The 24,196-nt window shown below is 43.5% G+C and overlaps 1 protein-coding gene across 3 annotated transcripts in view; it reads left to right on the forward strand.

Annotated features, from left to right (window-relative positions):
* NEURL1B (neuralized E3 ubiquitin protein ligase 1B) overlaps positions 1 to 24,196 on the forward strand; it is a 187,577-nt gene that overhangs the window by 135,596 nt on the left and 27,785 nt on the right. Inside the window, exon 1 of one of the 3 annotated variants that reach the window (XM_081178564.1) lies at positions 104 to 520. The exons of 1 other annotated variant lie outside the window; for it this stretch is intronic. In XM_081178564.1, coding sequence (XP_081034690.1) covers positions 490 to 520 — 31 coding nt within the window. In that variant the 5' untranslated portion in view covers positions 104 to 489. Of the gene's footprint in view, positions 1 to 103; positions 521 to 24,196 lie in introns of those variants that run through there. One more of the 3 variants, XM_081178565.1, reaches the window with a different exon arrangement.

A 24,196-nucleotide genomic window follows, 5' to 3' on the forward strand; every position in this document is an offset into this window, starting at 1 on the left:
GCATGCTCCTCTACCCGGACCCGCTCCCGTTGCCGCCGCGCGCATTGTGACGGCACAGGCACCCCTGCTGCCTGCCTCCTCCAGCGTCGCCGCCCCCGCCCTCAATCCCGCCTTACGTAGGCTGGGCAGGCCGGCCGGCTGGCTGGCTACTGCCAACTTTCAAACAATGCGTGCATGGCGGGCTCCGCCCCGGCTGGGCGGAGACGAGGGCTGGGCTCCGAGCCCTCGGCCAACCCTCCGGAGGCGGCCCCGGCCGCGGGGAGCTGGGGGCCGCTGCTGACTCGCCGGGGCTGCTTCAGTGCCTGGTTCGGGGTTAAGCGCAGGGGAGACTCGCGAGCCCCAGCCGAGCCAGCGGAGCTGGCGGCGGCCCCCCCTCCCTCTCCGCCCCGGTCAATGGCCCCTCGGAGCGCCGCCGCGCAGTTCCGGGCTCCGAGAGCGCCTTGCCCCGCCGAGCAGCCCCTCAGCGTGGCGTGAGTGCATGAAGCAGTGATGGGCAACACGGTGCACAAGACCCTGGCAGGTAAGCACTGCTGCGGGGTGGGGTGGGGGGCGTCGAAGGGCGCGGGCGGGCTCCGGGTTTCCTCGCACGTCTTCGGAAGAGAGCTTTCTCACGGAGCCGTTAGACAAGGATGACCTCCTCCTCCGCTCGGTCGTCGGTGGGGACCTGCTCCCGCGTGTCTTCTGGGGAAAGACAGGGGCGAGCTCGCTGTCCCCCGGCACCTTCTTTTGCCTTTGGGGGGGCGTGTGTGAGAGAGCGCGGGGAAACTGCCCCACCTCCTGGGAAGCAGCTTATCTATGTGTGCCCTGGTCCCATTGCCCCGGCTGCTTTTGCAGCTCTCTTTTGTTAGTGCAAACAGCAATGGCATTTTCTATGTCTCTTCTCTTTCTTTCTCTACCTCGCCCCCTCCCCTCCCTTCCTGCACGTGCTGCTTTCTGTCACTCCCTGTTTTCTGCTGCTGCCGCCGCCGGAGGATAAGATACCTCTGACATTCCGGTCCATCCTCCGCTCTGATTGTGGCAAGCTGTCAAATCCGGATGGTATTGCTGAATTAAGTAGGGGAGGTTTTAACTGAAGATATGGGGGCTTAGGAGAGGAGAACTTGTTTCTGCGGATTCCCCATTTCCCACTTGATTTCTCTTAAAAAGAATATCTGTTTCAGTAATGATTCCCCCCCCCTCACCGCCAGCTCAAAATTTGAATCTTATTTCATGGTAAGGATTTGAGCCTAATGATTCATAGCGGCATTTTGATTCTCTGCAGCTTTTGGTTCTGGGGAGGAGGACCATGTAATGAACGAAGGTGGGGCTATGAGGTGCTCAGAGGCAATCCCTTTTTGGTTAGACAAGGAAACGGAAGAAAAAGAAAAAAATGCATGTGCAGCCTGATGTATTATTGCACACTTACCTGGTGCTAAAAGTGGGCATAGGACAACAGCGTCAGAAAGGGGGAGTGGCCATAGCACAATAGTAGAGAAGCTCTTTGCATGCATGTGGCTTCTCTCTCTCTCTCCCATGTTCTGTCCCCACCATTTCCAGTTAAAACATAGGGGTTTGCAGGGCAGGGAAAGATCCTTCTGCTGCTCACAATAGGCAGTGCAGGGCGAAAAAGGCACCCGTGGTCTGAACTGGTGTGTAAGGTGAAGCTGCTTTGCCGGTGGAAAGAGCTGTGCATTTAAAATGTTGACATGAAACATCTGCGTCTGATTGGATGGGAATTAAAAATCTGTATCCCGTGAATATATTCTACTTTATGCACTATGGTATGCAAATGCCTAGGAAACATAGGGTGCATTTCAAGAGCTGTGATCCTGAATCAGTCTCAAGTGGGCAGTCAGTGGGACTTCCAAATGTAAAATGTTTGGAATTGAATGAGGAATAACTTTGACAAGCTGAGGGCTGGGGATGCAAAGAAGAAGAGGACCTGTTGCCTTTTTAGTGGGCACGGTTGGCAGACCAGGCATGAGTGAGAGGAGACAGATGCAGGAACGGATGGCTTTTGTTCCATAGCCAAGTGGCATGCTGGCGGTAGAACCAGTCCGTTTTGAAGCAGACTGTTTTCTTATGAAGAATGGTTCTGCTCCCTCTTTTAACCCCTGTTTCTGTGGAAGGGGAAGAATATGCTTTTCAAAACTCAGGCCCTTTCAGGATCTGCTGTGCCCTCCTCCCCCAGAAATTGAAATAAAAACAATGAACTTGAGCAGCAGCTGGGATGTCTTTTGGTCCCCTGCAAGTACAACAAAAGAAGGCAAAACTCTGTTTCTGGCTGAAAAAGCCATTTATGTGACTGAATTGAAGAGACGCCGCTGCCCCTCATTGTGAAATTTCCGAGTGTATTGGCCTTTATTTTTGCTTTTTGAAGACTTTGTATGTAGTTTCTCCTTTGTGACTCAAAAAGGGGAAAAATTGAAACCACATCTGAAACCTGTTTGGTGCATTCAGTGATTTGATTTAAAATAAAGGTGCCCTCCCCAGCCAGCATTGTTCTGATATAATGAGAATAAAATCCACCACCACCCCTCTTTTTGCTTGCAAGTTTGTAATTGCGACTCCTCCCTTCAACCCTGTCAGTGGGCAATGAGAACAGTTGGTTGATGAAGAATTAACGGTATTGAATTACTGCTCAGAGCTCCTGTGAGCTTGTGTCTTCAGCTGTCTCCCTTTTCTCTCTCTTGCTCTTCCTTATACCGTATGTCGTATTTAGTATACTTGGCTGCCTTATAAAGCCTGGCAGGCACGCTGCTGAACTGTGGCTGTCCTACAACACAATTATGAAGTTCCCTTTCTATAATGAGGAGCATAAAAGCCCTAGTCTGAAATTCTCTTTGCAGCCCTACAAAACCTTTGAAAGTGGGCTTAATTTTGCTCGTTGGAGTTAAAAAGTGATGCTTTTTTCTACTTTAATTTCTATTCATCTTAGGGACTTGATTAGACATCCAAATAAATTACTTATTTTATCAGTCAAGCACTTGATTTTACGAAGATGAAATTTCACCTGTATAGCAATTCATCTGTATAGTAGCTGCCCCACTGGAATATGTACCAGACCTCAGAACCATGCATGAAATACTGGGACAAGAGAGAGAAGCTTTTGTCTTAAATCTGTAGCTGCAGCCATGCTTATGTGCATCACAGAAATATGTGCACCTTGGGCTAGTCACTGTCTCTCCGCCCAACCTCCCTCACAGGGTCACTGAGGGGTTAAAGCGAGGAGGAGGTCCATGCATGTCACCCAAAACTCATTTGGAGAGAGGGCATGATATAAATGTATATATATTTAAAACACACACTTGTATTTCTACTATCCAAAGGGTCAAATTCATTTTCACCTTGCTCTACATTATTTGCCTCAATTTGTAGAGTTTACAAAATAGCCAAAAAGCAAGATCAGAATCCATTCTAGGTACAGACTTGATGGAAACTTCAAGTCCACCAACTGAAAGAGCCACAGACAACCTGATAGGCATCCCTGCAGCCATTGAAAACATAGGATCTGCAAACTCTTTGTCAGGTTGGCCTAGACGTGTTATTGTCATGTGGGAGGGAGGATGATTATACCCATTAAATAAGAGAGCCTCAGGAGGGTGGTGGGCTTCACATCTTCTGACGTGGAAAGCAACGAGAAGCAGCTTTGTGCCATGCAGAAAGGTTAAGAGGTTATTAAGGCTACTTCTGTCATTTTGTTAAGCTAAGCCGCTTAACTTTATCAAGCAAGCTTTCGACTAGAGCAACCTACACAAACATTAATGTTAATAACTGGGAGTTTAACATCCTTGACTCATGAAGGACCTGTGCTCTTATCTAGCACAGAGTCTTCTCATGCTCCCACACTTTACAGAGTGCAATTGGAATTGCACAGAACCACTTTTGCAATTACAAAAGCTCATTACTTGTACACATTGGTATTTAATTGGATTCTGCTCTGAGTCTGAGTGTTTTGGTGTAACATACACATCAGTTTTCTTCCTTGCCAATAGCCACTTAAAAGGTAAAGGGGCCCCTGACCATTAGGTCCAGTCGTGGCCGACTCTGGGGTTGCGGCGCTCATCTCGCTTTATTGGCCGAGGGAGCCGGTGTACAGCTTCCGGGTCATGTGGCCAGCATGACTAAGCTGCTTCTGGCGAAACCAGAGCAGCGCACGGAAATGCCGTTTACCTTCCCGCTGGAGCGGTACCTATTTATCTGCTTGTACTTTGACATGCTTTCGAACTGCTAGGTTGGCAGGAGCAGGGACCGAGCAACGGGAGCTCACCCCGTCGCAGGGATTCGAACCGCCAACCTTCTGATCAGAAAGTCCTAGGCTCTGTGGTTTAACCCACAGCGCTATGTGTGTGTGTGTGTGTGTGTGTTTTTACTAGAACTAACATGGTATATTAATAATGAGCAGGAAGTTACAGAAAACTTTTATTTAGGTATGAGCAGTTCCTAGTAGTAAAAAATCTTTCCTTGCTTTGCTGTCGGGAAGTTGTAGAATTTATAAAATATGTTATTTTGTTATGGGTCTTTTAAAAACATTTGCATCATTAAAGTTACATTCAACTTGAAATTGCATTGTGCCAAGATTGCTGTTAAAAACATATTTTTCAAGCTATATATGCTCTTAGGAGTAAGATATGGAGAAATAGAGAACATATTACTACATACAGTATTTAAAATTGTGGAGAAAGAGGTTGATTTACATTGAAAGGATAGAATCTTTAAAGCTTGAAATGTGGCATTTATGTCGCGCATTCTGTGGATATGTAGGATTATGCCTATATTATATTTTGTTGCACAAGTGATGTTCCTCCATTCTGGAACATGGAATGTCTTAATATTCTTCCACAGCAGTTGCTGGAGAACTAAAGATTCTTCTGTGCATATTTAAATTCTTGGGCTAATTCCCATTTGAAAATGCCAGGGGTGTTTAGGGTGATCATATGACTGTCCCAGTATCTTTAGGAATCTTTCATCTCCCCATCATCAGAAGCCTGAAGGGCTCTTCTTTATATTGTGTCAGCAGATGCTTTCTTGTTTAAGCAAAAGAAAATTCTTTTGCCCAGTCATCACAGTAGCAACAGTTTGTAGCAAAGCTGGGATAAACCAGACTAATATTCACCCAGCACTTAAGTGAAATGTTTATTTGATGCATCAAAGCTCCTTGCTGACTTTACTTTCTGTTTGTTTTCTTGAATTCTACATTAGAACTTTTTTGAAGTTGCAGAACAGAGTTTTATTCTGATCCCACGCAGAGAAAGTCCAGACAGACCATTCTCACTTACATCATGGAAAAAGCCCAAATAATCAACATTCCTCTGTATTCCTTAGATACTGTAGCTTTTAATGAGAAATATTGGGGGGAAATGGAAGTTCAATTTCTGCCTTTTAAGGCATTCTGCAGTGCAGTCTTACACATTGCTACTAAATATAAAGCTCAGTTTTCAGTGATGGCTTACTCCCAGGTAGGTGGGTATAGGATTTCAATCTTGGGTCTTAAACCACAGTCCTTTATCAATTTACTTAGGAGTAAGCCACCAATGAACTCACAGAGGTTTACTTATGGGTGGACAGGATTGCACTGTTAAGCCTTAAATTATAAAGCTATTATTCCTATTCTGCTCTTAACATTCAGAAAAGCTTTTAGGAAGCATCTTACTTTTATCATGGCTGGTATTTTGATAGTTAACACAGCAAAGATACAGACATCGAACATGTTAAGGACATTGCCACAGTACTGGAATGAGTAATACAGCAGGGTTAATGAAATACCATTTTTATACATGTATTGAGAAATCACTATGAAAGGTTTGAATGCAAGAGTTAATGTGCTACTTAAACATTTTTTTTAATCCTCTGTAGTGGTAAAAATTGCTTTTATCTAGGAGCTTGCAGGTATAAAACTTTTCTACTTGCCAAAGAAACTTCTCATATTATGCTTCTCTTGAGCCACAGTCCTTACATAGCACACTAACAAATTGGGACTTGGGCTAGGATAACTCACCCAAAGATTGAACTCTATATTAGATTATACTTTCTTTTGATCTCCAAAGCTACTGCCGTTCCTTAATCATCTATTTTTGTTCCTGTTTTATATTGACCTGTCATTCCACAGAGATCATCTTCAGAAGCTCTCTTCCAAATATCTCGCCATGTCAAGCAAAGTGGGTGGCAACCCAAGAGATGGTTGTGATGCCATACCTTTAGCATTCCCCCTGCAGAGAGGTTGGCTTGGTTGGTGCCTACATTGAACCAGCTCAGATGTCCCAGTAGGCCATGATTTATTGTGATGGATGTGAGCCACAGGGAGCATTAGGCTCATATGCTCCCTCTCCTCCTCTGGCATGGCTGTGAGAAGGAGATAAAAAAACCCCTGATTTGGGTTAACCACAGTTTAGCATTGTTTCTGAACATGAGAGTTCATTGTTGGTCTTAATCATGGTTTGTTCAGCTTCAAAGCCCAATGCTTGAAGTTGACTGATTTTAAGCAAACCATTGTTAATATTAGGGACAGTTTGTTGGGTCTGAATGAAACAACAAAGGGCAGGTAATAACAGATTAAAACAAAAACTTCTAATCGCCTTCTCATGGCTGAGCTGGAGGAGGAGTGGGGTGGAGTACATGAGCCCAAAGCTTTATCCATTTGTTCCTATCACAATAAACTATACATTAGTTTAATATGACAGCTGATCCAGCTCACTGTTACAGATCAGCCACCCCTGCTGTATGATTCCTATTCCATCCTTTTGGAAAACCCATGGGGCTTGGATGTTTTCCCTAGTGGAGTGGGGGGTGGGGAGAGTGGTGAAATACCATTGTGGGATGACCATATTAATGCATCTTAATAGTTTTTTCACCTGGCAATAGATAAAATATGCTGCCATAGTTAAATTATAATATAAATGGGTTTAAGCTTGCATTGTAAGGAAGTCTGCTATATGTTTGGGCTCAGCCATTTCACTGTAGTGACTTATATATCGTTTACAGCATTGTACTTCCTACAGCTGATAAACTTGGTATGCAACATTGCAATGAATGGGTAAGACTTGTCTTGACTTGAAAAGCTGGCTGAGAGTCAGAGTTGATGTTGCTGGATTATAAGCAACATGCCAGCCTATCATTTTGTGATGTTGCAGTGGCTTTGTAGATAATGATACCCCTTTATGGTTTGGAGCTAATTTCCCTTTATCTAAATTAGCTGATTGCTTGCTCTTCATTGACAGGTGGATCTTGTCTCACTATGCTCTGAGATTCCCCTTTGACATTCATGTCACCTTTTCTTCCTTAAAGCTTTTTGGTCCCCCTCAATGAGCTATCTTAGTGCACGTTTAATTATCACCTTCTCTGCTTTGCCACTTAAATATGGTACTTATATTGTGTTTCATAACCAGACAACAGGATATCATCCTAAAGGGGTGTGTGTGTGTGTGTGTGTGTGTGTGTTAAATGTTCCTTGGGGAATTACTATTGCAACAAAAGAATCCAGACACTTTTTTCCGTGATTAGACTTCAAAGCAGCTATATTAGGTTATGTGCATAACATAACATTGGGCATCAAAACACAACTTCAGTACTTAATATTTCTTCTCTTTTATTTATTGAATGTTTCAAAGAATTCCCAACTATTTCCTACAATCCACCTAAAACTAAACAAGACCATACCGAATCATCTTGAGGATAATCCACAGAATATGTCTCTTCTGATTTCATGGCCAATATTATCTTTAGTTATTGCTCAATATTGCTCATGATTTATTAACCATCTGTTCTTTGTGGCGCAAGTTCACACACCATCTACCAGTCTGCTATCCCCCTCATCCCTCATCCATCGTCCTTTGTGGCATCATCTATGGTTGACAGTAGATAGCACTCATTTTCTGACTCGTTCATTTAAGATTAATTGTTCCTCTCATCTCCTTATTAGGTAGCCTGAGAGAGAGTGTTCTGGATTTCCTGAAGGAGCTGAAATACTTGCCAGTTTGCATGGGGTGGGTCAGAGAAACATTGGTTGAATAATCCCCTATACTGAACCACATTCAAAAAGGAGGCCCATAATACCGTATTTTTCGCACGATTGGACGCACCAGACCATAGGACGCGCCTAGTTTTTTTGGGGGGAAATAAAGGAAAAAATTTTTCCCTTTATTTCCCCCCCAAAAGCAGGTCAGGGAAACCGAACCAGGTCGAGGAACAGCGGGATAGTGGCGCTGCGCCTCCCTGCTGTCCCCCGAGCTTGTGGGGCTGGCTGATGTCTGCCTAGCGCGCGGGGCGCTCTGCTTCAGGGCGCCCTACCCGCCGGGCGGCAGGCTGCTATCCGCAGCTTGGGGAGCCTTGTGGGGAACTGCTGCAGGGCTCCCCACGCTGCGGATGTATGCCTGGCGTGAGGGGCGCTCTGCTTCAGGGTGCCCCACCCGCCGGGCGGCAGGCTGCTATCCGCAGCGTGGGGAAGCTTGCGGGGAGCTCCTGCAAGGGTCCCCATGCTGCGGATGTGTTCCCAAAGCGCCGGGAGCTCTGCTTTCAGGGCGCCCGACGCTCCGGGAAGCAGGCTGCTATCCGCAGCCTAGACACGGCTAGCGGAGCGCTAATCCCGAAGCTTGGGGCGTGCGGAGCTCAGCGTGCCCCAAGCTTCTGGGCGCCGGCAAGGTCTCCGCTAGCCCTGGGAGAGCCCCGCGACGTCGCGGGGCTCTCCCAGGGCTAGCGGAGACCTTGCCAGCACCCAGAAGCTTAGGGCGCGCTGAGCTCCGCACGCCCCAAGCTTCGGGATTAGCGCAGTGGTCCGCTAGCCCTGGGAGAGCCGTGCGACGTCGCGGGGCTCTCCCAGGGCTAGCGGAGACCTTGCCAGCACCCAGAAGCTTGGGGCGCGCTCAGCTCCGCACGCCCCAAACTTCGGGATTAGCGCAGTGGTCCGCTAGCCCTGGGAGAGCCGCGCGACGTCGCGGGGCTCTCCCAGGGCTAGCGGAGACCTTGCCGGCACCCAGAAGCTTGGGGCGCGCTCAGCTCCGCACGCCCCAAACTTCGGGATTAGCGCAGTGGTCCGCTAGCCCTGGGAGAGCCGCGCGACGTCGCGGGGCTCTCCCAGGGCTAGCGGAGACCTTGCCGGCACCCAGAAGCTTGGGGCGTGCTGAGCTCCGCACGCCCCAAGCTTCGGGATTAGCGCAGTGGTCCGCTAGCCCTGGGAGAGCCGCGCGACGTCGCGGGGCTCTCCCAGGGCTAGCGGAGACCTTGCCGGCACCCAGAAGCTTGGGGCGTGCTGAGCTCCGCACGCCCCAAGCTTCGGGATTAGCGCAGTGGTCCGCTAGCCCTGGGAGAGCCGCGCGACGTCGCGGGGCTCTCCCAGGGCTAGCGGAGACCTTGCCGGCACCCAGAAGCTTGGGGCGTGCTGAGCTCCGCACGCCCCAAGCTTCGGGATTAGCGCAGTGGTCCGCTAGCCCTGGGAGAGCCGCGCGACGTCGCGGGGCTCTCCCAGGGCTAGCGGAGACCTTGCCGGCACCCAGAAGCTTGGGGCGCGCTCAGCTCCGCACGCCCCAAACTTCGGGATTAGCGCAGTGGTCCGCTAGCCCTGGGAGAGCCGTGCGACGTCGCGGGGCTCTCCCAGGGCTAGCGGAGACCTTGCCGGCACCCAGAAGCTTGGGGCGTGCTGAGCTCCGCACGCCCCAAGCTTCGGGATTAATGCAGCGCTCCGCTAGCGGTGGGAGAGCTGGGTCTCCCTCTGCTAGCAGATAGCTTCCTGAAGCCTGGAGAGCGAGAGGAGTCGGTGCGCACCGACCCCTCTCACTCTCCAGGCTTCAGCGAAAGCCTGCATTCGCTCCATAGGACGCACACACATTTTCCCTTGCTTTTTAGGAGGGAAAAAGTGCGTCCTATGGTGCGAAAAATACGGTATATAGGCAGAGTGCATGAACTTGAGGTGCCCTGTCTTGGATAGCTTGAAAGTCAGTGGGATAGGTGGTACTGAACAGCTCTAGAGAATAAAGGGAAGGCATGCAGGTATAATCTGAGCAGCTGTCCCAAGCACAAACTGCAAAATGTACTAGTTGACCTCTCAGCTAATGTTTGGACTTCGAGATTTGTTTTATGGTATAAGATACGTACTGGTATAAATCAGGGAAGAGTGCTGCAAACTATTGGAGACAGGAGCATACACAATTCCTTTAATTTGTTTGGATAAAGTGGTTAACTTCAATCAGGAAAATGGAGGGGGCAGTGGTGGGGACTCAAGACGTCAGACTGAATCAACCGTACAGCTTTATGGGGAAATGTTTGGAATTGAACGTGTCACTGCATTTTGAAAAGAACACCAATAAATTACACACATGTGAATCCACCTCAGTTGATTCTGGAATATAGCATGTATGGGTTTGGTTTTTTTTTAATATGGTAACGGTACCTGATTACAAAATGTGTGAGAAGATGCCATGAGTTGACTAATACCTTGAATACATGGTTTTATTTCTAATGTACGTAGTTGTTTAGTCTTCAGTCTGTTTTGTAGCTTGTGTGCCTATTACCAGCTAAAAACATAGCTTCTCAATTTGGATTGAAGCTGGTTTGGAGCAAAATGCAATGTTTCTTAAGAAACAACACAATAAATAACCACCCATGGCAATCCACTGGATGCAGAGTAAACAGGAGTGTGTACACAGCCTTTCTCACTGGTTGGATGTTCCCTTTTTATACCTAAATTCTAGCAGCATGCAAATTATTCTAGCCCATTGATTATTCATACATTTTAAAAATGTTTTCTGAAATTACCATTGTAATGTTGATATCAAGAGTGCTCAAATACTTAGATAATGTTAGGTCTCTGCAATTTTTTTTTTGTTTGAAAATGTAAACCCTAATGTGACTGGTGATGATGATTCATTTGGAAGATTATATAACATCCCTGTTCGTATTCTAAAAATCTGCCTGCAAATCAGTTCCAATCAAAGTTTCCAATCAAAGATGGAAATGAACATTTTGCTATTTGGCAGCACTCATGAATTAAACTAGTTCTGTGTCAGCAGGGCCTGTTTCATCATTGCCATAAATGCGATAATTTTCCGTTTATTTTTTATCCTCGTCTCACATTTCCTAATATTATATTGCACTCAAATACTCTTAATCACATCATATTTTTTAAACAATATTTCTAACAGTAATTTCACAGAGCTTCTTGAAAGCCAACGAACGTTATTTGCTCATCACAGAATTTTTTGATATACTCTGTAAATTTCTTCCAGTCCTCGGAGAATCTCTGGTCACTTTGGTTCATAATTCTCCCCATCAATCTGTCCATTTCTGCATATTCCATCAGTTTCATCCTCCATTCTTCTTTCGTGGGCATCTCTTCCTGTTTCCATTTCTGTGCCAGCAAAATTCTGGCTGCTGTTACTGCATACAAAACTAATTTCACATCTTTTTTTACTAATTTCATTATCCAGTATTCCTAACAAGAGAGCTTCTGGTTTTTTAACAAAATTATATTTCAGCATTTTCTTTAACTCATTATAGATCATCTCCCAGAAGCTTTTTACCTTCTTACATTCCCACCACATATGGTAAAATGTTCCTTCTGTCTCCTTACACTTCCAACATTTATTACTCACTTTATACATTTTACCCAGTTTTACTGGTGTTATATACCATCTATATAACATCTTCATAACATTTTCCTTAATCGTTGTACAAGCTGTAAACTTTAACCCATCCTTTCATAATTTAGTCCATTTCTCAAATTCAATATTATATCCGAAATCTCTAGCCCAACTAATCATAACAGATTTAACCTCTTCGTCCACAGTATTCCATTCCATCAATATTTTATACATTTTAGATAAAATTTTCACTTCATTGTTTAAGATTTCTTGTTGAAATCTAGATTCTTTTTCAGAATATCCCCTCTCTAAAACCTCTTTTTTAAACATTTCATTTAACTGAAAATAATGCAGCCAATTCTTAACATATTCTTTTACTTCTTCATATGGTTTCAATTTCCACTTATTTCCTTCCTTTTTTAATAGTTTCTCATATGTTATCCATCTCCCGCTCATATTTATCTTTTTAATACTCATAACCTCTAATGGTGATAACCAATGTGGAATCTTTGGTTCTAATACATTTTTATACCTATTCCAAACTCCAATCAAAGATCCTCTAAAGATGTGGTTCTCAAACCCTTTATGTATTCTTTTTTTTTATCATACCATAAATACGCGTGCCAACCGAATCTATTATCATAACCTTCTAAATCCAATAATTCATTATTTTCTAACTTCATCCATTTTTTCAACCAACAAAGACATGACGCTTCATAATATAACCTCAAGTCTGGCAGGGCGAAACCTCCTCTTTCTCTTGCGTCAGTTAATATCTTAAATTTAATTCTTGGTTTCTTGCCCTGCCAAATATATCTTGATAATATTCTTTGCCATTCTTTAAATATTGTCACTCCTTTTATTATTGGTATTGTTTGAAATAAAAATAACATTTTCGGTAGCACATTCATCTTTATTGTTGCAATCCTTCCCCAAAATGAGAATTTCATTCTACCCCACACCTCAGGTCCTTTTTTATCTTATTCCATACTGGTACATAATTATAGTGAAATAAATCAATACCTCTAGTGGTTAGTGTAATCCCTAAATATTTAACTTTTTTCACCATTTCAATCCCTAATTGTAGCTGCAATCTTTCAATTACATCCTGTTCAATGTTTTTCGTAATTATTTTGGTTTTCTTTCTGTTTAACTTAAAGCCGGCCACCTCTCCAAATTGTTCTACCTCTTCCAACACTTCATCTACACTCTTCATAGGATCTTCTATTGTAATAATTAAATCATCCGCAAAAGCTTTGACTTTGTATTGATTTTGCCCTACTGACACTCCTTTGATATTCTCATTATTCCTTATTGATCTTAAGAAGACCTCCAATACCGAGATGAATAACAGCGGTGACAATGGACATCCCTGCCTTGTACCTTTAGGTACAATTTTCAGAGAATTTTGACCTTGAGGGGACACACATCTTTGGGGTGAACCAGATGCAGAGGAACCTTTCATGGCTGTGTAGAAGAGGCAGTTTTATCAGGATCTGTTTTCTCAGCAAGTCTCACCTGTTGAAGTCTGTCTTACAATCATGAAAGACTGAAGGAGCCCAGTCTCCCTTCACATGTGGTTTCCCTGAAAGAGGCATGTAACTCAATGTCAAAAGTCTCTGAAAAGAAGGAGTGTGGGACTGGGTTTAGCAGATAAGGATTAAAGTCGCTTATTGAAATTGACTTGCTGTTATCCTTCTTTTCACCTTTGAGGAGAGGGGTGGAGAATCTATTATCTTAAGTATGTATATGAATCTGTTCCTCACATTAAAAATTTCAATCTATCCTTACAGCTCACCCCCCCCCATAGTCTTTTGCTTCCTGTTTGTTCTCTGAATGAGCAGATTACTTCCTCGTCCTCTTTTTGGGACTCCTAAATGCAATCTGATTGTGTCAAGACCATTTTCCTAGACTGCTTGAATATGGGTTCCAGCCACCCAGGAGATATCCCTACCCCAATACCATGATAATTTAGCAGATTACAGTTGCAGGAAGCTTTTTTTGCAGGATTGTGTGAGATCAGGTTCATATACTGGATAAAACTATACCTTACTGTAGAAAGGTCATTCAGAAAGCTTCCATTTTAGTGTTGTCTAAAGCATCAGCTTCTTTCGTTTCATAATTGGATTTATCTATTTACTGCTTTTGTTCTGCTTCTTTCTGCCAGGATTACGTAGTTGTGGTTTTATTTTATTTCTGCAAGCGCCAGTCTGCTGAGCAGTTGTCCTCTCACTGCAGTGTTGCAATCTCTGTCGGGGAATGTTCTGCAAGAAGGCAGCCTTCCACTCACAAGCTGTTCATTGTCCACTTGTTGCATCTGATGAAGCTGGCTCCTGGTTAAGCCTCGTGCCACAATCCATTTGCCAGCCTTTAAGGTGCTCTTCAAGGACTCTTATGTTGGTATTTGTCACAAAAGGAACCACACAAAAACCTTATATTATTTCATTTCTCATTTTATTCTTAACCTGAAAACGAAGGCCTAATTTCAAAGCAATGTGTATTGCTAATGAGATCACAATTGGTTTCGTCACAAAATCTAAGATGATAGCATAGGCCCAAATAAGTGAATTACTCTCAAGAAATGCAAATACTGTAATAGTGGACGTAATTCTACTGTAATCTCCAGGCAGAATAATTTCCATTGTGTCTCAGCTTTTTGGAAAATATAAATTGCTTTACAGTGGTGCCCCGCAAGACGAATGCCTCGCAAGACGGAAAACTCGCTAGACGAAAGAGTTTTCCGTTTTGGAGGTGCTTCGCAAAACGAATTTCCTATGGGCTTGCGAGTTCCTGCTGGTTTTCTTTCCTTCCCCCCCTTTTTCTAAGCCGCTAAGCCGCTTATCAGCTGATCCGATCAGCAGATAAGCCGCTAAAAGCCGCTAATAGCGCTAATCCGCTAATCCGTCAATGGGCTTGCTTCGCAAGACGAAAAAACCGCTAGACGAAGAGAATCACAGAACGGATTCTTTTCGTCTTTCGAGGCACCACTGTACTACTGCCTCTGAGTACCTGTTGAGTGTGAGTTTGACAAGCCAAAGATTAATGAAAAAATACCCAAGGTTTTAAACTGGAAAGAAGGGCACAATGAAGTAATTCTACCCATGTTTATCTTCCTTGCCTGATATTTAAACAGTGTGGTTACAAGGCCATTTTTTAAAGTTTACGTGATTTATGTCTGTTTTGTATGCAAGGCCCTGACTCTAATCTTAATCAATTACTCAATTTACAGGGGACGAACAGAAAGTTACCCTTGATCTTTCAATAAAAGGGGCACTACCACACTTCAAAAAGTTGGCTCCATATTAGTAAGGACAGAGAGGCTTGAACTTGGTGTAGTGGAGAATGGGGGACACTAAGATAAACAAATACACGGTTCAGTAGTTGGCATGGACAAGAGGAACCTATTTTAAGTTTTCCTGTGCAAACTTTTAATGAGTTACTATTTCACCCTTGCTGGCATACAGAAACAAACAAATGGGTTGGGGGACAGGACAGCACACTTGGGGAACACATGTCTCACAGTATCCCATTCTCATTTTGCTATAAAGTGAAAGGCTGCAGAGCAGCTTTACCAGACATAATCTCAACCGTATTCTCACTTGTTGTCTTTGCCAATACCACATATCACATCTCAGCCAATAAATTTCTGTATAAAGCCTTACTATGCTTCTTGAGGACCAGTCCCTGAGACTGCCCCTGCTCCTCAACCTTATATGTAAACCCTTCTACCCTATAGCCCCAGTGATGAACTAGCAACTGGGGAGTTGCACATGAGGACTCCTTTATTGTTTGGCTTTGGTGTGAGAGGAAAGCAGGAGCTAAATTGTGAGCGGGTATAAGACTAGAATGTGTGTGTGTGTGTGTGTTTGCTGGGAGCTGGAATAACCTTTAACCTACTGTCCAGCAGTCTGAATGGCTGAGGTGGTTTTGGGGAAAACTAGGGCGGTTCTATTGAACGATTTTCAGCATCTACTCTGAGAGAATCCCATTCCCGTTGACTTAGCTGGCTTGGGACTTTTTGGCTGCTATTGCAATCATGGGGTTGTCTTGGCATATCACTGGCCAAATAATCCATGAGGAAGGGCATATGCTTAAGCTGGTCTTTTCCAGCAGGTGGCTGGTTGATGGTTTGGTGGTGTTTAATTACCTTGTTATCATGGACTGTTCATTTCCTGGTGAGGTTTAACATTTGTGGTGCTTGGTTCTCATTGCTCCCTGCAGGGGTGGAGGACCAGTTAGGATCATCCTCCCCTGGAAGGTTTTTGTTTTGTTTTAATTAGGAAGATTCCTGAACGCTTTGGGGAATTGTGCAGTTGGTATGGCTGGCACCCCTATCAAAGCCCTGGTGTCACTGTGGAATAGTGAGATGTAAAGGGCCAGTGGCACAGGTATTCATGAGTGTTCTCTCCAGCATTGTGGATCCTGGATGGCTCTGTGGTCCTCAGGAAAGCTCTGAGTGATGGAGCGAGCCAAGTGACTGGTAGAGTACAGGTGGCACAAGTATTACAGTGAAAACAGCTGAACACATAATCATGCCACCTGTGGGGCAGTGAAGAAAGTTTTCTTAACTATTACTTGAGTAGCTTTCTAGCACAGCTTTGTGGGCTTGTGGGATCTTCCCCTAAGGGGAGTAGCCTAGAATGCACAAAAGCCTGCTGTGACTAATTTGCAAGGCACCTTGAAAAGTCCCTCACGTTCTGCTGGAGCTTAATGCCACAGATATTGTGGATCAGCTGGAGATGTCAAGTCTGGTTGTTTGGGATTAATTTCAGTAGCTAAAGCCAGATAACTGGACAAGGTGTTTGAATTTTTTTGGCCTACCACATGCAATCCTGAGCTTCCTGTCATGTAAGGGTTGGGGGTTGCCTGGGTTGGGCCCAGGAGCTGTGAATGCCATTTTTGTGAGAGACAACTGTAATTTGCCTTTAAAGGAAGCGGTGGTGTGTCCCCTTTTCAAGACACCTTCCCTGGATCCAGAAGCAAGTGACAACTACTGCCAGTTGCAAACATTTCCTTTTGGGGAATGGTTATTATCAAGAGAGTGGTGTCTGTGCAGCGTCAGGAGTCTTTGGAGGAAGCTGATTATCTAGATCCATTTCAGTCTGGCTCCAGGCCAGATTTTGGCATTGAAATGACTTTGGTGGCCTGTATCAGGGAGGACAAAGAGAGTTTGAGCTTGCTTAATTCTCCTTGAGTTCTTGGCAGCTTTTGATACCATCAATTATAACATCCTCCTGAACCATCTCAGTGGGTTGGGAGTAGGGAGCACACTGTTCTACCTGCAGGACTGGTACCAGAAAGTAGTAATGGGTGACTTTAGCTTAGCCCCATGGCAGTTGTTCTGCCTGTCCCCCCATGCTGATTAAACTCTTATTCTTTAGTTATTAGATTTCTAGTCTAACTTTCTTCTCTAAGGAACTGTTGAGAACATTTGTTAAAGGGTTTGGAGTGAAGTTTCACCAGTATGCAGATGACACCCAGTTCTGTTTTCCCTTGTCATCTGAAGCTGTGCAGTTGCTTGGTCAGTGTTTGGCCTCTTGTCATGGTGTTTACTTCTGTTCAAGAGAAGGCCTCATTAGTTCAGTAGGCCCTAACTGTTTAACTAAGGTAACCCCCCTATTGAGTTGTGACTCATTGGGTCTTCCGCCTCTTGACTTGGAAATGTCTTGATTCAACACATGTGGACATCTATACCCCGGGCACTTTTTCATATTATCTTCCCTTCCCTTACACTGATTCATCCTTCTGATCCAACTTTGGAAGTAACTTTTTAAGGGTTCTGAGAGTGATTTATGTATTTTATATGCAAAGTCTTTGTTCAGTTGGCCATGCAAACAAAGAATGACAGCTGCAAAGTAGGCAATTTTTAAGTAAACAAGTGCATATTAATTTTCATGAACTTCTCAGAAGATCTCTCTCTGTGTAGAACTATCATAATTGAGGATAATTGTCCTCACACTGCGTTGCACTTCTGGTATTTTGTGTTATTGCACAATGTGACAAGACTTGTAGTGGTGGTAATGAGGGGAGGTTTCAACTAATGTACAAAACCTCTAGAAAAATGTAATTTCCTCAGCATACCTGTGCATAGATGTAGATTCTGGGTGTTCTGGCTCAATAAGGAATAGTATAAGCATCTCTGCATTTGAAGAAAGAAAGAAAAAAGCTAATCAAGAGCTCACTTTTAAAGATTTTGTCCTTTGAATAAAGCATGTACCAAATTACTATGCTCTCCGCTGGGTTCCTTGCACAATCTCTCCTTCTCCCTGTCCCCATCACTGCCTCATGAATTATGGGATCAGCCTATGCCTTCTGGAACGGGAGCTAGGAGGTAGTCGCAGGATTTTTGTATGCCTCTAGTTTGATATTCCTATTTCACATGCTTGCTTAGGTGCATATTTATACAGTGCAAAGCAACAGGCACCAAAGCTATTGCTTGTATACTGTCTTATATTTGGGGCAGCTGAGTGTGGGGAAAGTATATATTTTCCAAGAAAGGTGAATTTAGCCTATGAAGCGCCCCCTATATTGAGTCAGAGGCCATTAATTCCTCTAGCTCACTTTTGTCTATTTATTTGATGCCTGTAAAATATCTAAAAGTGATTTCCCAGCAAGAACATCAGGAATGAAGCAATTTAAAACAATTCCATATGCAAAAAACAAACTCTCATGTAAAAACGATTAAAAACCATTCCATGCATAAAACAATTTAATATGTAAAACCATTTTCAAACCCACTACAGATTTAACCTGGGAGAAAGATCTCCATGTAAAAGGCTTGTTGAAAACCCCAGAAGCACAATAGCAACAGCACCTGTCTGATGTGTAATGGGAAGGAGTTCTAAGGGGCAGGTGCCACCACAAGCCCAGTTCTCCTATCCAACAGAATGCAACTACTGATAGGATGGTATCTGCAGGAGGACTCTCCTGCAGAGTGCATCAGTTGTTGCTCTTTTTATGAAAAATACCCGTCCTTCCACTGAGAAGAGTACACGAATGTTCACACACTCATGCTGCAGAGAAGGTGAAAGAGAAGACAGATCAGTTTTATGGAAGGCAAAGGAGCCTCTGAGACCTGCATTCAGTAGTAGTGGTCAATACACGGGGGAACATTCTATCCTTACACTCCCTCCCTGCTGTAGGCACACAACTAAGTCCTCCCAGTGGTGTGGAGCCGGTGGGACCAATTGTTCCTTAGCTCTGGTATTTTAAGCCCTGTATACATTTGACTGTAAGCTGTGCATTCCTTAATAAGAGAATTTTTTGCTGAGGATATTAGCAGCATTTGGGGGATGACGTAAGTGAAGTATGTTACTAGAACATTTCTTAGCCTCTGAAGTATATTCTGTTCCTTATGTTTTCCTGTGCCTCTTGCAGAGCCTGCCAGGATCTCCCACTTATCTTCTGCTCGATGTATCATCTGTCCTTGTAAATGCTTATCGGAGCTTTTGATCCTTCAAGGACACTTTGATTAGGTTTTTGTGTACAGATAACTCAGGCCATAATTTTCCAAATGAAAGTTTTCACTCCCTTTTAAGCGATGAGAGAGATGTTATTTCCTGATGAGCAGGTGATGGTTTTGTGAACTCTGAACTCCTCCACCTTCGGCTAATGATGGTGTGGTGTAGCCAGTCATAAAGATAAGTATTAGATGGGAGGATAAGGTGGCTGATGCTCTCGCTCTGCTTGGCTTGAGGACAGAGCAGCAGTTCAGCAGTACAATCCTGCAGATGTTTGTTCGGAAGTAAGTCCTGTTGTTTTCATCAGTGCTGGATTAGACCCTGTGGGGGACCGACCCTAGGCAGTTGAAATCTCGGGGGGGGGGGGCGCCTCACAAATTATCTCAAAGCTTCTACTTGCGAATATTCTACTAGGATCTGGAGTTGGCGGGAACTCGCGACACACACAGAAAGGTTTGTATCTGGAGGTTTCTCATATGTGTGCTCTAGTTGGATAACATTGAACTAAGAAAGTTTGATTGTAATTTTCTTTCAAGATCAAATCAATATTATTTTGATCTGTTGTTGCAGTGCCTCTAAAAAGGCATGGGGCCGGTGCCTACTCTGCCTTTTTGGTAATCCAGCACTGGTCTTCATTGAGGCTTACCCTCAGGTAAACGGCTTTAGGATTGTAACCTCTATTCTTTTTCTAAAACTGAAGTAGCCACCCAACTGCCACCCACCTGGCATCATTGTGATGTCAGGTTACATATTTTCTCTTGCCTGCACACATCCTACCTTATGTTGCATGCAGGGAAGATGGGCGTAGGGAATTGGGACCCCTGCAAGGATGAATTAAGGCTGTGGGCTGGAGGTTCCCCATTGCTGTTCTAAACTAATCCCCCTCAAATATTACAACATTTCCTCATAGGAAAGTTTTTCCAGTCCCCTGATAATTTTGGTTGTCCTTTTCCAGTTCCGCAATGTCTTCTTTGAGGTGCAGCAACCAGAATAAACTAAAAGCACAATAAACCAAGTAGGATTACACCGTAGATTTGTATGAAGAGTGGTTTTGTTTTCAGTTCCTTTCCTAACGATCCCTGGTATGAAAACTGGTCTTTGTCACTGGGAACTTGCAACCAGAATCCTCTATAGAAACTAAAGCCAGACAAAGTAAACCAGAAGTGAAACTTTTAAAGAGTGGAAATGGCTCTTGGTGTGACACAGGGATACTGTAGTTCCTTTTACAGCAGAAAGATTTCCTTAGTGTGGTAAACATTTGGACACACAGATATAGCCACGTTTACATCCTTTCTTTTTTTTACATACTTAAGAGAGGTGGGTTGAAAAAAACCAAAAAAAACCTTTTCAAACATTTACTTCCTGCTTCTGTGTGTGGTTAGAAATGGTTTGTGGAAGCCTTTCAAGTTTCTGCATATATGTTTTTCTTAATACAAATCAGCAACTTAACTTAATGTTCTTTCAAACTCTCAGTTGCTAGTGATCTGCATCTCAGACTCTTTTTCTTGAATTGTTCCCCGAGCTTAATTCTTGATATATTAAAGACTGAAACCCCCTTCATTCCTGATCTTCTTGTACTGTTGTACTGTCGTGTGTGATTCATTTTTGTTGTCTGCTCTTTAAACTTTATTTCTGCAGTTACTGAGCATTTCGGGTGTTTTGTTTTTGTGTGTGTGGTGCTTACCAAAAAGTCTTGTCATACAGTTTGTGTATGTGTGTTTTTCAAAGGTAGAGAGATGCCATTTTCTGCATGACTGTCAGGACTCATTAGACTCTGCTCATCTGCCTAATAGGCTTCTGAGAAGCAAGTTAGCACGTGGGTTGAATGTGGCAAAAAAATTAGCTTTGGTTTGTTTCCTAAATGTGAAGCATTTTGCTCTAAATTTGAATAATTTTCTGTACATAGACCAGCTTACAATAAGTAATTTAATCTCTTAAACTATTAGTAATGTAGAAGTCTTGTTTCTCCATAGAAGTTCCCCATATAGCAAACATTTATTTATATTAAATGGCAAATCACTCTGCTTATGTTTTAATAGTTTGATGTGGTGTTTTGAGTCACAAGATGAATAGATGATTAAAAAGAACTGAAATTAAGCAAATAAAAGCAGTTTATATATTGGCTGTGCTAATTTAGACTACGTACATAGTATGCTGTTGATGAACAGATGCACTCTGTTGGTTGCAGAGGAATAATAAATTTGTACATCGTTTAGAAGAACTGGTGCAAGGCTGAGAGGAAAAACAGGCTGGTGGAGAAGAAAATTTTCATACAATAGTTCCATCTCCTCCAGTTTCTTGAGGACTACTGTAGACATGATGCTTACTGCATGTTTGAGGGTACCAGAAATAGCCTCTTTGTGACTGGAGCAACTCATGATGTGACTTTCCTTAATTGTGTGGAGTGTTTTACCACACCAGCAACCCCTAGGAATAAACAGTGTTGGCGTGAGAGCTCTCCACACATTGGGGAGACTCATGGGATTAGTGGTTCCAAACATTACAGATGCACAATGGGAACCGGCAGTCTTTAACACCTGATTCAATCTTCCCGTGCTCTCTGTATGGGTAAGTTTTAATGTGTCTCTAGCTTGGCCCTTTGTCCTTTCAATGACAGGGAGACTTCTGACAGGATTAACTTGTATTTGTTGTATTTGTGTCCTGCCTTTCTTCCAGCAAAGTCAAAGAAGCACTCTAGTTTGAAAACATCCTTGGGCGTGAGAGTAATTTTGCCAAAGCCACACGCCCAGTGAGCTTCATAGAAGAGCAAGCAAAGATTTGAGTTTCTGACATCCTTACCCAGCCCTCTTTATTTGCCCCAGCTCTCCCTCCCATGTAGCTACCCGCCCTGGGAACCTATGGTGGTAAGAAATCTTATAAATGAATGAATCTGATGAAGCATGCCTCTAAAACTTGCTGAGCTGTTAAAATACAGGCACAGTCCTCAAGGCCAGTTCTCGGAAAGAGGCTTAGTAACATCAGGGAAAGTGCTCTGAATGCACAGGATGTGACATAAACAATGCTGAAAAGCCTGTGTGGGTGCATTTAAACAGCTTGATCCCACTGATGTCAAAGGCATAAATACATTAGGTGTGTAAATAAAAGCCTTGTTGAAGATGATGGCAATGGCCTGCACTGCTGGTTGAAGATAAGGGTGATTTGTAAGTGCTATACAGAACAAGCTTCAAAATCAATGCCTTGGTTTGTCAGCATCATACTGAGAAACCAGAACCAGGGTTACTGACCTCAAGAAGGAACAACATCTCCTATTGATCATTCATGACATTTTATCCAGCCCTTTAAGGTAAACTGCTAGGACTCTTACGTTACACCTCCTCTCTGCACTGACTGTCCTTCTCCCTTGAGACAGGAAGATTGAACCTGAGACCTTCTGCTCTACCACTGAGCCATGACCTTTCCCCATAATCTACACTGGCATTTAAAAATGAGTGGGACAATTAAAATAAATATCCACCACTGTGTCCTGGTAGCAGCATAGCAATACCATACTGGGTAGGTAATACATTGGAAAATTCCACTCCCAGGGAAGGAATTAAACAAACCTTTTAGTGTTCAAGGGGTACAGCTTGGCTAGCAGAGTATATTTTTTAAGAGAAGAAAATATATAGCAATCTGCATAATGCGTACAGGTCTCAGAGGTTTGCAGCAGTAGAAGCAGAAATCGGGGTTTCTGTACCTAAAAGTTAGACACAAACAATTACATTCCCAAGCCCCTCTAAATGGTTACTTCTGGTTCTGTTGGGCTGTGACTCTTCCCTTACTGAGATCAGCAGAGGCACTTCATTTTCCTTTAGAGGCCCTGATGCATTTTGTCTGAACAGTATAAATGTTTGTCAGTAGTTCATGGTTTGTTTTATTAATTCTAAGAGGGAACAGCTGAACTCTCACGTCCCAGAGGTGCAACAGCTGTGTGTTATTGCCTAATAACCTTCATCTCAAAATTGGCAGTTTTCTCAAGAAACGCCTTTCCTTTGGGCACTTATCTTTAGACTCATTAATGCATGAATATGTTTCAGAAACAGTCTTATTGTATTAAGTGTACTAAAACTGACTAAAATCTAAAACAACCAGCCCATGTGTGGTGCTCTGTGTTTTGACTATTAGCCTTGCACTTGCCTATTCATGAATGTGGAGCTAGAACAAAACATGGCATGGTTCTACTTAGGTATGCAGACCAGCTGTAGAAACATGAACAATCCCCTCTAAAGTTAATCAGACTTCCAGCATGCCACAGTCTGACGCAAGCAAAAGTAACGGGGTTGCCATACCTAAATGACACTATATGAGGTTGGGCCAAATTGACCCAAAGGTCTTTACATCTGCTGGCTTTTTCTCCCATTGTGGCGCCAGTAGTTTGGCCATGTTGACTTGGAAATAAGTCCTGTTAACTCAGTGGGACTAAGAAACAGAGGTTTACATGCTGAGTAGCTCTGATGGAAGAGGGTTGGCAGAAGATGACTTAACCATCCCTGCTATCTTCTGCAGGCCCCTGCAAAACTGCTCATAGAAGGTTCCTCCGCCTGATTTTTAGTTGTATCCCCCTTTCCATTACCACCTCACACGCCACAGACCACTCCATTCAGGAAGATCCTTAAATCCTCAGAAGAGGCTTTTCAGCGGGAGGAATTGATGGAAAACCCCCATCTTATGCCAACCTCCTTCTGGCTGTGCTTCTCAGGATCCAATCCAGGCTATAAATCAGTAGGTATTTGGCGATATTTAATAGGAACATGACAGGAAAATGTTTGCACCCAGCCAAGAAATGAAAATTAGAACTCATTGAGCATCGTTTAAATTGCTTAAATTTTAAAACTTCATTTGTCATTAAAAATAACATTTGAGTGGAAGTCATATAATGTTTCCCAGAAAGATTATTAATCAGTAAAGAGGAAATATGGCAGCATGCTATTTTCACACGAGAACTTCATAGTTGAACTGAGATTTTAACCACGGGATTCAGGTTTAGAGCATATGACTCTTCAACGTCTATAATATTTCGTATGTAGCAGAAATACGTCAAAGATTTTACCCTTCCGTTGGGGATACTGAAATGATAGACAAAGGTTTTTTGTTTTTGTTTTTAAGAAGCAAGACATTGTGACACATAAGCGGATCAGTGGTAACCAGCAGAGCCAAAGATGGGGTGTAGAGCTGTGTTCCCATTTC

This window comes from Podarcis bocagei, assembly GCF_964188305.1.
Source record: "Podarcis bocagei genome assembly, chromosome: 2".
Classification (NCBI taxonomy): domain Eukaryota; kingdom Metazoa; phylum Chordata; class Lepidosauria; order Squamata; family Lacertidae; genus Podarcis; species Podarcis bocagei.